General features: G+C 42.9%; 1 protein-coding gene across 1 annotated transcript in view; it reads right to left on the bottom strand.

Annotated features, from left to right (window-relative positions):
- LOC115148314 (roundabout homolog 1-like) overlaps positions 1-14,376 on the bottom strand; it is a 121,418-nt gene that overhangs the window by 45,505 nt on the left and 61,537 nt on the right. Inside the window, exon 3 of the mRNA XM_029690240.1 lies at positions 2,826-2,912. Coding sequence (XP_029546100.1) covers positions 2,826-2,912 — 87 coding nt within the window. The remainder of the gene's footprint in view (positions 1-2,825; positions 2,913-14,376) is intronic.

The raw sequence follows: 14,376 nt of genomic DNA, 5'->3' as shown, positions 1-14,376 counted from the left end.
ACCCCGGACTAATAAATCAAATACCCCTCTACCTGAACACATACTCAAACACACCCTGAACCACATAAAACAAATATCCCCTGCCACGTCCTGACCAAACTATAAGAACAAATAACCCCTTTACTGGTCAGGACGTGACAGAAATAGCACACATAGAACAGATCTACCACTTTTTAGACTTGCTTTCAATGAGAATGACAGATCTATAACTAAATGTTTGTGTCAATTTGGTCTAATCACCCAAAAAGTTCCATATTGCAGCTATAATATAGTAATTTATTTAAAGATTAACATTTTTGTATTTTAGAGTTATTTTAGTAACATTCAACACTAAAATTGCATTATTGGACAAAGAAAGAGATTGAGACAGAGAGAGAGGAAGAAAGAGAGAGACTGATAGAATGCTAGAGAATATCTTAAATAAATAAGCATGCCCCATTCAAAAAATGTTGATCAAAGAACAGATATAGGCCTTGGTTCACTCCAGACCTGACTGCCCTTGACCAGCACAAAAACATCCTGTGGCGTACTGCATTAGCATCGAATAGCCCCCGCGAGATGCAACTTTTCAGGGAAGTTAGGAACCAATAAACACAGGCAGTTAAGAAACCAAAGGCTAGTTTTTTCAAACAGAAATGTGCATCCTGTAGCACAAACTCAAAATAGTTCTGGGACACTGTAAAGTCCATGGAGAAAAAGAGCACCTCCTCCCAGCTGCCCACTGCACTGAGGCTAGGAAACACAGTCACCACCAATAAATCTACGATAATTGAGAATTTCAATAAGCATTTTTCTACGGCTGGCCATGCTTTCCACCTGGCTACCCCTACCCGGGTCAACAGCTCTGCACCCCCCACAGCAACTTGCCCAAGCCTCCCTCATTTCTCCTTCACCCAAATCCAGACAGCTGATGCTCTGAAAGAGCTGCAAAATCGGTACCCCTACATATCAGCTGGGCTAGACAATCTGGACACTCTCTTTCTAAAATTATCCGCCGCAATTGTTGCAACCCCTATTACTAGCCTGTTCAACCTCTCGTGTAGTCTGAGATCCCCTAAAGATTGGGATGCTGCCGTGGTCATCCCCCTCTTCAAAGGGGGTGACACTCTAGACCCAAACTGTTACAAACCTATATCTGTCCGACCCTGTCTTTCTAAAGTCAAAGACAGTACTGTGCAGCCGTCTTCATCAACCTTGCCAAGGCTTTCGACTCTGTCAATCACCGCATTCTTATCGGCAGACTCAATAGCCTTGGCTTCTCAAATGACTGCCTCGCCCGGTTCACCAACTACTTCTCAGATAGAGTTCAGTGTGTTAAATCGGAGGGCCTGTTGTCCGGACTGCTGGCAGTGTCTATGGGGGTGCCACAAGGTTCAATTCTCAGGCAGACTCTTTTCTCTGTATATATCAATGATGTCGCTCTTGCTGCTGGTGATTCTCTGATCCACCTCTGTTCCACCTCTGTTTTGTCACCAAAGAAGTATTTACTACCCACCACTGCGACCTGTATGCTCTCGTTGGCTGGCCCTCGCTTCATATTCGTCGCCAAACCCACTGGCTCCAGGTCATCTATAAGTCTTTGCTAGGTAAAACCCTGCCTTTTCTAAGCTCACTGGTCACCATAGCAGCACATACTCGTAGTACGCGCTCCAGCAGGTATATTTCACTGGTCACCCCCAAAGCCAACTCCTCCTTTGGCCGCCTTTCCTTCCAGTTCTCTGCTGCCAATGACGGGAGCGAATTGCAAAAATCACTGAAGCTGGAGACTTATATCTCCCTCACTAACTTTAAGCATCAGCTATCTGAGCAGCTTACCAATCATTGTACCTGTACATAGCCCATCTGTAAATAGCCCACCCAACTACCTCATCCCCATGTTGTTGTTTTTTCCTCCTTTGCAGTTGCCAGGACCACAAATACAAATTCCATCTAGACACTATTGCCCTAGAGGACACAAAAAACTATACATACCTCGGCCTAAACATCAGCGCTTCAGTTAACTTCCACAAAGCTGTGAACGATCTGAGAAACAAGGCAAGAACGGCCTTCTATGCCATCAAAAGGAACATAAAATTCGACATACCAATTAGGATTTGGCTAAAAATACTTGGATCAGTTATATAACCCCTTGCCCTTTAAGGTTGTGAGGTCTGGGGTCCGCTCACCAAACAAGAATTCACTGAATGGGACGAACACCAAATTGAAACTCTGCAGACAGAATTCTGCAAAAATATCCTCCATCTACAATGTAAAACACCAAATAACACATGCAGAGCAGAATTAGGCCAATACCCGCTAATAATCAAAATCCAGAAAAGAGCCGTTATTCTACACCCACCTAAAAGGAAGTGATTCGCAAACCTTCCATAACAAAACCATCACCTACAGAGGCATTTACCTGGAGAAGAGCCCCCTAAGCAAGCTGGTCCTGGGGCTCTGTTCAAAAACACAAACAGACCCCACAGAGCCCCAGGACAGCAACACAATTAGACCCAACCAAATCATAAAAAAAACTAAAATATAATTACTTGATACATTAGAAACAATTTACAAAAAAACAGAGCAAACTAGAATGCTATTTGGCACTAAACAGAAAGTACACAGTGGCAGAATACTGGACTACTGTGACTATGTACAGACTCAGTGTTCATAGCCTTGCTATTGAGAAAGGCTGCCAAAGGCAAACCTGGCTCTCAAGAGAAGTCAGGCTATGTGCACTCTGCCCACAAAATGAGGTGGAAAATGAGCTGCACTTTTTCACCTCCTGACAAATGTATGACCATATTAGAGACACAAAGACAGAGACACAGATATCCTTGCAGTACCTGTATAGCCCAGAGAGTTGTCATCCTCATGTTCAGACGAGGGGGTGGGGGCAGCATTTTCACTGGCCTTATCCTGGGTGTCTGTATCTGCAGACAAAAACACAAATAGTTGATTACACTATAAGAAACCCCCTCACTCTCTCACAGTCTAACATGTTGTTGGCATAGCAGAGATCATTCCCCAGATTCTACACTGCTTCCCTCCAACATTTGCTTAAAACAGGTAGAAAATGAACTTGCAAAAGAGTAACAGGCATACAGTAACTGAGCCTGAAGTCCACAGAAAAAGGCGATAGAAAGAGAGAAAGTGAAATATAAAACATAAGCCTTCATATCAGACATCTCAGTGCAATCTCACATCACTGGGAGCATACAATGTTGGAGGACGTCTTGCTGTGAGAAAGATATCAACACCTGAAACTTGATATCCTGTCTCTCCTAAAATACACAGCAGTAAAGTCATCCTGCTGAGGTTTCAACAGAACAAGGCATGCCTGACAGCAATCTAATTTTTCCAATTCAAGCCTCAGTGTATAGTATTGAATTATATTTTATTTGAGAGAAGTCAGAGGATTCTTTCCTTCTAAAATACAGTGCTTGACATGGGCAAAAGCTCACCGGAGCTGAGTACCAGCACCTCAAATGTTCTACTGCTTGAGCGCCTGTTTCTCATATAGAATATTAGCTTTCAAGTATTGTGGAGGTCCTGCACCTAACTATTAGCACTACTGGTACCCCAAATGAGCACTGGCATTTAAGTCCAAGTCCAAAATATAGTCATATCCAGTTAATAAACTGTGATTATTTTCACTGCATTATTTTGTAACAGTTGTGGCAGTTCTAATTGTAATGGTTATAATGCTATAGTATTGTAATGTGCCATTATTGGATTCCTTTATGTTTCGTCTTCTGACGGTACTTCTGAGAGGTGGTCTGTATTTCCAGGAAATACTGAGCTGACTCAGTGGATAAACTCAAGTGTACTGTAGGAGTATGTTGATCCAAAAATAGGAGCCAAGTTCCTCTATTTCCCTTAATATTTATCTTGGGTCATTAGATGCATACTGTCACAAAGACAAAGGAAGAATTGACACATTTTTCAGGAATGCATCCAGCGAGTAGCATGGAAATGACCTGACCAAACTGAGCAGAATGGTGAAGATTGAGTGCATGCCATATGACTAGCACAACACAATATCTTATTATGTAGGCAATTTCCCCCACAACATTCAATTATACATTTTTTCATGAGCTGTTGTTCTTGGGCAATATCCTCTGAAAGCTTGCAGAAATTCCATGACTTAGAAATGGCTGAGAGCTCCAATAGCTGACCAGGATACAGACCTCAATGAAAGCCAGCCTAGAGTCAGTCTTCTGCACCGTACCATTAGTCTTTATCTCCTTCTGGCCGTTACTGTATGCCAGTAGGAAAACACTGAAAGTAAATCCAAAATATGGTCAAGAGAGGACATAAGTTACCCTTCAATACCTCAACACTTTTATTTGACCATTATTTTACCAGATAAGTGTATTGAGGACACCTTCTCATTCAATCAACATTTTCAAACAATGACTGATCAGTTCTGGATGTGAATGTAGTTGGCACCTTGCCATCTCATCACAACTCCCAGACCACCACCAAGACAGTAATCAGCTCCAAGCATTACTCATCTAAGAAGACAATAGAGGGGATTTCTGTAAATATGCTCCGGTGATTATATGGTGAAGATTGAGCTGACACTAATCCATCTCACCTGGTTCCTGATCCGGAGTTCATCTCTGACTCACACCTGAATCACGTCACAATGTCAGCACGGACCTGCTAGAGTGGTATCAGTCAATAACTGCTATCACTTATTGTAATATTAGGAAAAACAGCACTCAGGACCTCACTGCTAAGAGTTCACTCTCATATACATCTATTTCTTACAGTAGTGTTACAGTTGTGTTATCCTTGACTCGTTATCCGAGGGGTCTGACCAGATCTCAAGCTTAATACTTAAAGTGATTACATGGGCTGAGGTTTTTCCAACAGAAGTGTGTGTGTAGTTTTGCAAATATACTATAACTGAGTAATTTAAGTCATTGTTATCTCTCTTTATCAACCCTGATAACCAAGGTGTGATTGATAGCCGTTCTCTGTTCACTCAGTCCCTGCAATGCAGGACAGGTTATCTGTGAGTGTCACGTCCTGACCAATATAAGTTGTTATTTTCTATGGTAGAGTGGGCAGGGCGTGACAGGGGGTGTTTTTGTGTTTGTTCTATGTTTTCTCTTTCTATGTTGTAGTTCTAGTTTGTCTATTTCTAGTTTTTTTGGGGGGGTTGACCTTCAATTGGAGGCAGCTGGTCCTCGTTACCTCTAATTGGAGGTCATATTTAGTACGGGTGTTTCTGCATGTTGTTTGTGGGTGATTATATTTTGTGAGTGTGTATGTTCCTCCTGCGTCACGGTTTGTTGTTTTTCCCTTCAGTGTTTTGTTAGTGCATTTCAGTTTCACGTTTAAATAAATATGTGGAACAACGACAACGCTGCATTTTGGTCCAATCCTTATAACAGCCGTGACAGAATCACCCACCATAAAAGGACCAAGCAGTGTGCCCAGGAGGAGCAGGGATCCTGGGCCAGCGAAAGCATGGAATGGAGGACGTCCTGGACATGGGAGGAGGTAATGGCAGGGGACAAGACCCTGCCATGGAAGCAGGTGGAGACAGCAAGGGAGGAGCGGCAACATTACGAGGAGCTAGCCCAACGAAGGAAGCACGAGAGGCAGCACCCAAAACAATTTGGGGGGGGCACACGGGCAGATTGGCTGGGGCAGTTTTAAGACCTGAGTCAACTCCCTGTGCTTACCGTGGGGAGCGAGTGACCGAGCAAGCACCTTGTTATGCGGTGGTGCGCACTGTGTCGCCAGTGCGCACTCACAGCCCGGTGCGCTCGGTGCAGGCTCCTCACCGTTGTCGTGCGAGAGTTGGCCGTCAGCCAGGTAGAAGTGCGCCGGTTCAGCGTATCTGGTCTCCAGTGCGTCTCTTCAGTCCAGGTTATCCTGCGCCTGCTCTACGCACTGTACCCCCCTTTCACCAGCACAGCCCAGTTCGTCCTGTGTCGGCGCTCCGCCCTTGCTTGGCGCAAATCACTATTCAGCCAGGACAGGGTGAATGGTGACCTCCAGACCTCCAGTGCGCCTCCGGAGCCCAGTACGTCCTGTGCCCCCCCCCCCCCCCCCCGAGATTCACAGATAGTCTGTCTCTTACAGTAGCTACAGTAGTTTTCAGTCAGCAGTGTCCTTGTGCTGACTGAAAGCCTTCCCAGCCCATTTGGACTAGTTTTCTCAGTTGTTGGTTGCCATGGGAGACATGGTTCTCTGTGGAATGTTGAGGAGAATTCACCACCTAACACACTGTAAATCTCCAGCTTCACCTTAGTCATACTACCCACTGGTACCCTCTGTCTCAATGGAGCAGTATACTAGGAGCATTGTCTCTCTGTTGCATAGATAGAGTATCTCCTTGAAAATGCATTTCCAGTTCTATAGTGCTTCTCATAGACCAAAAATGCTTGGTTTTACAAATAGAGATACAATGATGAAAGCACATTCCTGTGATGAACATCCACATGAACATTGAGACACTGAGACAGATCACACTGATCCTTTTACAAGATTTATTGCATTTCACAGTTATGACTTTCCTCCTGGAAGCTGCGTCCTATCCAGTGAACATTTATCAAATGACAGGGGATTTAAGGTGAATTATGTGGTGCAACTAAGATGTATGCATCATTGTCATGCACCTTATAATTATAATTTTCTTAATGTGGAGAGAGGCGAGTTAAGTCATGTTTGGCTCTCGTGGAGAGAGTAGAGGTGAGAGAGTTTGCACAACAGAGGGTGAAGTGAAGTGGACCAATCCATAGCATGGCTTAGGTTTAGGATTAGAGGTTAGACAGGGATGCAGTTCTAACCTCAAACTCTATAGAGTTGTTTTTATGTAAATATGTGTATGTGTTTTATGATGATCTCTCTCTAACAGAAGGGTGGATGAATGAAGAAACTGTGTTCAAAACGATCACCTACAGTACCAGTCAAAAGTTTGGACACACCTACTCATTCAAGGGTTTTTCTTTATTTTTACTATTTTCTACATTGTAGATTAATAGTGAAGACATGAAAACTATGAAATAACACACATGGAATCCTGTAGTAACCAAAAAAGTGTTAAACAAATATATTTTATATTTTAGGTTCTTCAAAGTAGCCACCCTTTGCCTTGATGACAGCTTTGCACACGCTCAGCATTCTCTCAACCAGCTTCACCTGGAATGCTTTTCCAACAGTCTTGAAGGAGTTCCCCCACATGCTGAGCTCTTGTTGGCTGCTTTTCCTTCACTCTGCAGTCCAACTCATCCCAAACAATCTCAATTGGGATGAGGTTGAGTGATTGTGGAGGTCAGGTCATCTGATGCAGCACTCTATCACTCTCCTTCTTGTTTAAATAGCCCTTACACAGCCTGGAGGTGTGTTGGTTCATTGTCCTGTTGAAAAACAAATGATAGTCCCACTAAGCGCAAACCAGATGGGATGGCGTATCGCTGCAGAATGATGTGATAGCCACGCTGGTTAAGTGTGCCTAGAATTTTAAATAAATCACTGACAGTGTCACCAGCAAAGCACCCTCACACCATCACACCTCCTCCTCCATGCTTCATGGTGGGAACCACACATGCGGAGATCATCCGTTCACCACTCTGCATCTCACAAGTGGTTGGAACCAAAAATATCATTGCTCGTGTTTCTTGGCAGAAGCAAGTCTTTCATCTTCTTGGTGTCCTTTAGTAGTGGTTTCTTTTCAGCAATGTGACCATGAAGGCCTGATTCATGCAGTCTCCTCTGAAAAGTTGATGTTGAGATGTTCCTGTTACTTGAACTGTGTGAAGCATTTATTTGGGCTGCAATCTGAGGTGCAGTTAACTCTAATGAACTTATCCTCTGCAGCAGAGGTAACTCTGGGTCTTCCTTTCCCGTGGCGGTCCTCATGAGAGCCAGTTTCATCAGAGCGCTGTGACTTTCCTCCTGGAAGCTGCGTCCTATCCAGTGAACATTTATCAAATGACAGGGGATTTAAGGTGAATTATGTGGTGCAACTAAGATGTATGCACAGTCTGTCTTTCTCTGCTCTCCCTCGGCACATTGCTTCTTCTAAAAATGTTACGGCAAAGACTTTATTAGCCCACAGTAGCTCCAGCATGATTCTCAGGAAAATGCTGGTTCACCCACAACCATACCACTTCCCCTGGTTTATTAGAACAAGAGGTTTACCACACACACACACACACACACACACACACACACACACACACACACACACACACACACACACACACACACACACACACACACACACACACACACACACACACACACACACACACACACACACAAACACGCTTACATAGGCAAACATGAACTTGCATACACGCACATAGGCCTCTTCACATAGACCATAAAAAGTATATAAAACGCTTGCCCTTGTCTTTTCCTACTAGCACTGACTTCGCTGATAATTATTTATATTATTGAGAAAAAAAAGCCTTACTATAACTATGATGTGTTTGTCTCACCTAGCTGCATGCTGAAGGCACTAACTGGATAAGAGCGTCTGCTACTAAAATATAAATGTAATGTAAATCTATTGCACAAACTGAAGCTGTAGCCTACTCACTCACAGACCAAAATCATACCAATTTATTCTGTATAACAAAAAATGAAACCACTGCTGCCCCTACAGTCCTGAGCACTGCCTCTCAGTGCTCAAGGTGTCACTACAGACATCCTGGTTCAAATTCAGGCTAATACAACCAGCTGTGATAGGAGTCCCATAAGGCAGCGCACAACTGGCCCAGCGTCGTCTGGGTTTGGCCGGTGTAGGCCGTCATTGTAAATATGAATTTGTTCTTAACTGACTTGCCTATTTAAATGAAAGTTAAATTGGAAAAAAAATATATAAATAAATACAGTCTCACATCAAGAACGACAGGTAATAAAGGAAACACCAAAATAGTGTCTCAATAGAGCGTTAGGCCACCACTAGCATCCAGAACAGTATCAATGGGCCTTGACATAGATTCTACAAGTGTCTGAAACTCTATTGGAGGGATGCAACACCATTCAACGATGAGAAATTCCATAATTTGGTGTTTTGTTGATGGTGGTGGAAAATGCTGTCTCAGGCGCCGTAACAGAATCTCCCATAAGTGTTCAATTGGGTTGAGATCTGGTGACTGAGAGACACACACACACACACACACACACACACACACACACACACACACACACACACACACACACACACACACACACATTTTAAACTCACTATGCTCCTTTGAGACCCTCTTTCAAAGTCATTGAGATCTCATCTTTTAGCCATGGTAGCCAAAATAATCGGTAACCTGTATCCCTCATTTGCTCAAGTGTTTCCTTTATTTTGGCAGTTACCTGTACGAGAATAATTTACTGGAAAGAATAACTTACTGGAAAGAATAACTTACTGGAAAGACACTGAACCCTATTTAAATCTGTAGAACCACTTTACTGATTTTACCTGTCACAGGTCACCTACCTTCCATGTATTATACTCTAATGTGTGACATTACTCTCAATGATACATTCAGTTCATAGCATAGACTCATAGAAGAGGGAGGATTTCATGCAGCATGGTAATGTTCAAAAGTGAGCCACAAGAGGGTGCTGCCACTCCATTCTATTGAGGGCCGTGTGAGAACTAGTGTATTTGGTTCATTTTAGTACTGTTATGTTTTGACCATCTAGTTTTGTTTGACTAAATACATTATATGTCAAATTAAAGTGTTGTCAGAGGTTGTGAGTGCTGGAAGAAGAATAATGTAATAATAATGCAGCTGTGACACCACAAGCATAGATATCTGTCCAAAAGTGAAACAGTGTATGCAATCAATACAGCTGATCCATTTACACCACAGAACAGAACACCACCTGCAACAAAGGAACTCCAGCCCTGGTTTTCACTGTTGGATACCTGGGCTTGCCAGGTAAACAGACAGACAGACAGACAGACAGACAGACAGACAGACAGACAGACAGACAGACAGACAGACAGACAGACAGACAGACAGACAGACAGACAGACAGACAGACAGTGAGATAGATAGACAGACAGACTGTGACAGAGAGTGAGACAGACACAGACAGACTACCAGGAGACTTTGTAAACGTGGGTGGAAATCAACAGTAAAATGACACAATAAAAAAACTTTAATCAAGACCAGGGGAGTGAAGCCAGCTGGTGGGGACCTATGTAAATGAAGCATCTCATTGGATTTCAGCTCAGCCCTTAGAGAGGGATCGCTGGAGGGGTACACACACAGATAGAACAGAGGAGTAGAGGGGGTGAGGAGGAGTTGGCCTATGGGGGGGTTCTATGAGTACAGCAGACTGATGGGTTTCATTAGAATGAGGGGGGGTGCACATCGCCATGAAGACAGGCGACGACAGAGAATGGCAAGTTGCACAGATGGCTGGCTGCTCACATGGCTCCCAGTGCATGCGAGCAAACAGCCGACTGGCAATCGAACACACTTAGTGTGTCAATCATAGTCTGGAGCCTGTCTGTTCTGTAGATCTGTAGAGCAGAACCTGCTCTCCCTTATTCCTCTTCCCATCCCTCCTCTTTCCTCTTCATCCCCGTCTCCCTAAACCTCATTCCACAACCCCTCTGTCTAAGCAACATGCACTGATTTCCACTGGGAAGCAGGGCGCAACAAGGCGTGCATCTGTCTGTCTGTCTGTCTGTCTGTCTGTCTGTCTGTCTGTCTGTCTGTCTGTGTGTGAGATTTTAGCTTAGGGTCCATCTCCGTATAGGAGGACAATGTGATCCATGAGAATATAAGACTACAGTATATTATTGTCTAGATCCCTGCATGAGAGTGCAATGATATGACGTGTGTGAGTCTACAAGGATACATTATTCTGGTATATACAGTATCTCTGTGAGTACCCAATAGCATGGCAGCTTTTTTTGTGCTTATGAAGGCAAAATCAATGAATGGGGATTTCTAGCCATGGATACAGGTGATTATGCCACTACCAGATAATAGGTTGGTTCAAGGCAGCATGGTTAGTCTGTAATAGTGTGTTGAAATGTCGTGTACAGATGTCACGACTTCCGCCGAAGTTGGAGCCTCTCCTTGTTTGGTTGGCGTTCGGCGGTCGACGTCACCGGCTTTCTATCCTCCACCGATCTACATTTCTTTTTCCATTTGTTTTGTCTGTATTATTCACACCTGGTTCCCATTACATTTGAATTATTTCCCTATTTAACCCTCTGGAGCCATCATGGTTTTGTGCGTGTTTATTGTTGTCAGTTGTCTCGTTTATGTGATTCTGGATTTTCGTTCTCATTGTTGGAAGATTGATTTTGAGTAAAGTTACTATTAGTACTCATCTCTGTGTGCTGCGCCTGACTCCGCCTTACACACATCACCTAGACTCTGACAACAGATGTGCGTGTGCAGTCAACAAAGGGCCTGCCACTGTGTTTCAGAACCTTGGAGAGGATAAATCCTGTGTGATTACAATTTACAGTTATACAGCCTACATGGAGACAGTGGAATGGAAACAGCATGATATTACCAGGAATGTCTTACTGTAAGTGTTTGTGAACATCTGGACAAACATTTAGCTGCACCTGCTATAGCATCTGCTAAACTGTGTACATGACCAATAAACTTTGATTTGATTTGACATTTGTTTCTAATCATTTTCTAACTGAGAGCTGAAATGACAGGCAGGTGGATATCTATTTCTGGATATGCACACCTAAATGACTTCCCAGCAGTTGGTTCTGACAAACATCACAGCAAGCCTTGTCCATACATAAAACCACACACACACACACACACGTCTCTCCCTTCTCTCCACATAAATGTCTCAGTGCTTTGAGACGATGTGCGCTCATTAACAGCACTAACAGTTAGAATTCTCAGGGAGCAGACGAGAGCATCAATCACACTTAAACATGACGCCATCCGCCCGCAGGCCTGCTTGTCACCGCACTGCACAACACAGTCCTCCTGAATCCCACTACGCCGGTAAACACTGAACAACACAACAGCACAGCACCGCAAGGCAGTTGTCATCTTTCAACACCACATGCCAGGAAAATATACTAACTTTGAAAAGCACTTTTCTCAGTAATGCAAAATTACTTTCTGAAATGTATTTGTTAGTCCATCTGTGTGTTTGTTTTGTAATTTTCTACTCTGGTATGAAAAGTATTTCCTCCAGCAAGGAGAGTCGCACTGACAGATGGAGAGTCTGTCAAATCAATGGACTACCTCGTCAGTATAGTACTGCAGCCAACAAACCTTAGGCTGCAATGCAACGTCTCTGTCAACCTCTCCTGCATCCCTGCCACTTCAGCCTGATGTCCCTCTTTCCAATTAGAGAAGCCCAGGGAAACTGTTTCAGTTTTTACACAACCATGCTGTTGCTAACTTAGAACTCACCTCAGCCTGCTAGCACAGACACCTGCAGTTCATTTGATGCCGGAATGCATATTGATTTTGTGTTAATCCAAGGAGATTAGAATCAATTTGGAACTGCAATCTCATAGAGATAGTGATAAGGCAGGGAATCGATCGTCTCAGAGAGATGGGAGAGATGGCCTTGAGCCTGACTGGGATTGCTAGACGTGCAATGGGAGAAGGTCGTTTTTCACTCTTAGATCTGTACAGACAACCATGTGTTTGCTCTCAAAATGGCCACCTTCCTCTTCCTTTTGTTTTAATGGGGAAGGCATCAGGTGGCACTTAGGATGGTAATAGAATATAGAATAGACGATACCTGAGCCTGTGGTGTAAATGTAGAGACACAATGACGTCCAATGTACACAATGACGTCCAACGTCCAATGTCCAATGACGTCAAATGTACTACAGTTATAGCACTAGGCAGATCTCAGATTGCCCTAGCAAGGGATATTTGGGCAATTCCATGGTAACGGAATTGCACGTAGACTCATTTTTGTACCTAAAATGTATGCCAAACATTGATTTCAAAGTTTAACAAACCATACAACTGTCACGACTTCTACCGAAGTCGGTCCCTCTCCTTGTTCGGGCGGCGTTCGGCGGTCAACATCACCGGTCTTCTAGCCATCGCCGCTCCACCTTTCATTTTCCATTTGTTTTATCTTGTTTTCCTGCACACCTGGTTTTCATTTCATCATCATTACTATGTGTATTTAGCCCTCTGTTCCCTCCATGTCTGTGTGGGGTATTGTTTGTTGTCAGGTTGGTACGTTTCCGGCTGGTTTACGCCGGGTGTTGCTTTTCACCCGTGTTTTGTGGCAGCCGGTACTTTGTACTTTGTTATTGTACTTTGTGCTGCCGCCCTTGTTCGTTGGGCATTTATTTTCGGGATGCGGTTACATTCTGTATATATATAGCTATGAGATGACACCTTGACTTTGAAAAACATTTATTTTGGTTATTGAACTACAGTAAATTAAGTTGATTTATACTTCACTTACTGTAGTAATGGTAACAGAATTTCATCATGGGTCCTTGATCTGTACTACACATGAATGTCATTCTCTTCATGGTAATGTATCCTAAATAGCTACAGAAAGGTATAAATATGCAATATCCTCCTTTGCACATTTGGGTATTATTCTACACACTGGCTATTCTTTTAATGAGCTCCGCCACCAAACAAGATCTAAACCAATCATAGACGTCTACGTTTCATAAGTTCGGACATCAAAGTACAGTACAGTAGAGCTCGGAGGAGTACAGTATAGTACTGTACATTAGAGTATAGTTCAGTACAGTAGAGTTCAGTAAAAGTACAGTTCAGTATCAGTTCAATAACAGTATCCTAGTGGAAGGAAGGACAGTAGAAGGTGACCCAACTGTGGTTTCTGACTACTATGATTTCCTATTGTAGCCAATTCAATTGAATAAATTCCGTTACCTATTTTTTTAAAATTCTATAACTGATTTGGTAAAAGAATTTCAAGAATTGTAACTTCTGCGAACTTTCATTATCCTCCCTACTTATGAGGGAGAGAAATTAGAAAATATCTTAAAGATATGGGGGTTTTTGGTAATGGAATTTCAAGAAACAACCAATGTTTCTTAAACGTACAGAAGGCAGATACATTTATCCTCAACTACATACTGTGCCTTCAGAATGTACTCATACCCCTTGACTTTTTTTGTGTTGATACAGTGGGATTAAAATGTTGCCAACAATCTACAGAAAATACTGTGTAATGTCAAAGTGGAAGATAAATAACATGTGCACAAAAAAATAAGACAAATAAAACACTAATATATCTTTGTCAGTGACAGCTGTGAGTGTCTCTGAGTAAGTCTATAAGAGCTTTCCACACCTGGATTGTGAAATATTTACCCATTGTTCCTAAAATAATGATTCAAGCTCTGTCAAATTGGTTGTTGATAATTGCTAGACAAGCATTTTCAGGTCTTGCCATAGATTTTCAAACAGATTTAAG

This window comes from Salmo trutta, chromosome 15 (genome assembly GCF_901001165.1).
Source record: "Salmo trutta chromosome 15, fSalTru1.1, whole genome shotgun sequence".
Lineage (NCBI taxonomy): Eukaryota > Metazoa > Chordata > Actinopteri > Salmoniformes > Salmonidae > Salmo > Salmo trutta.
This window is presented reverse-complemented; position numbering and strand designations above follow the sequence as displayed.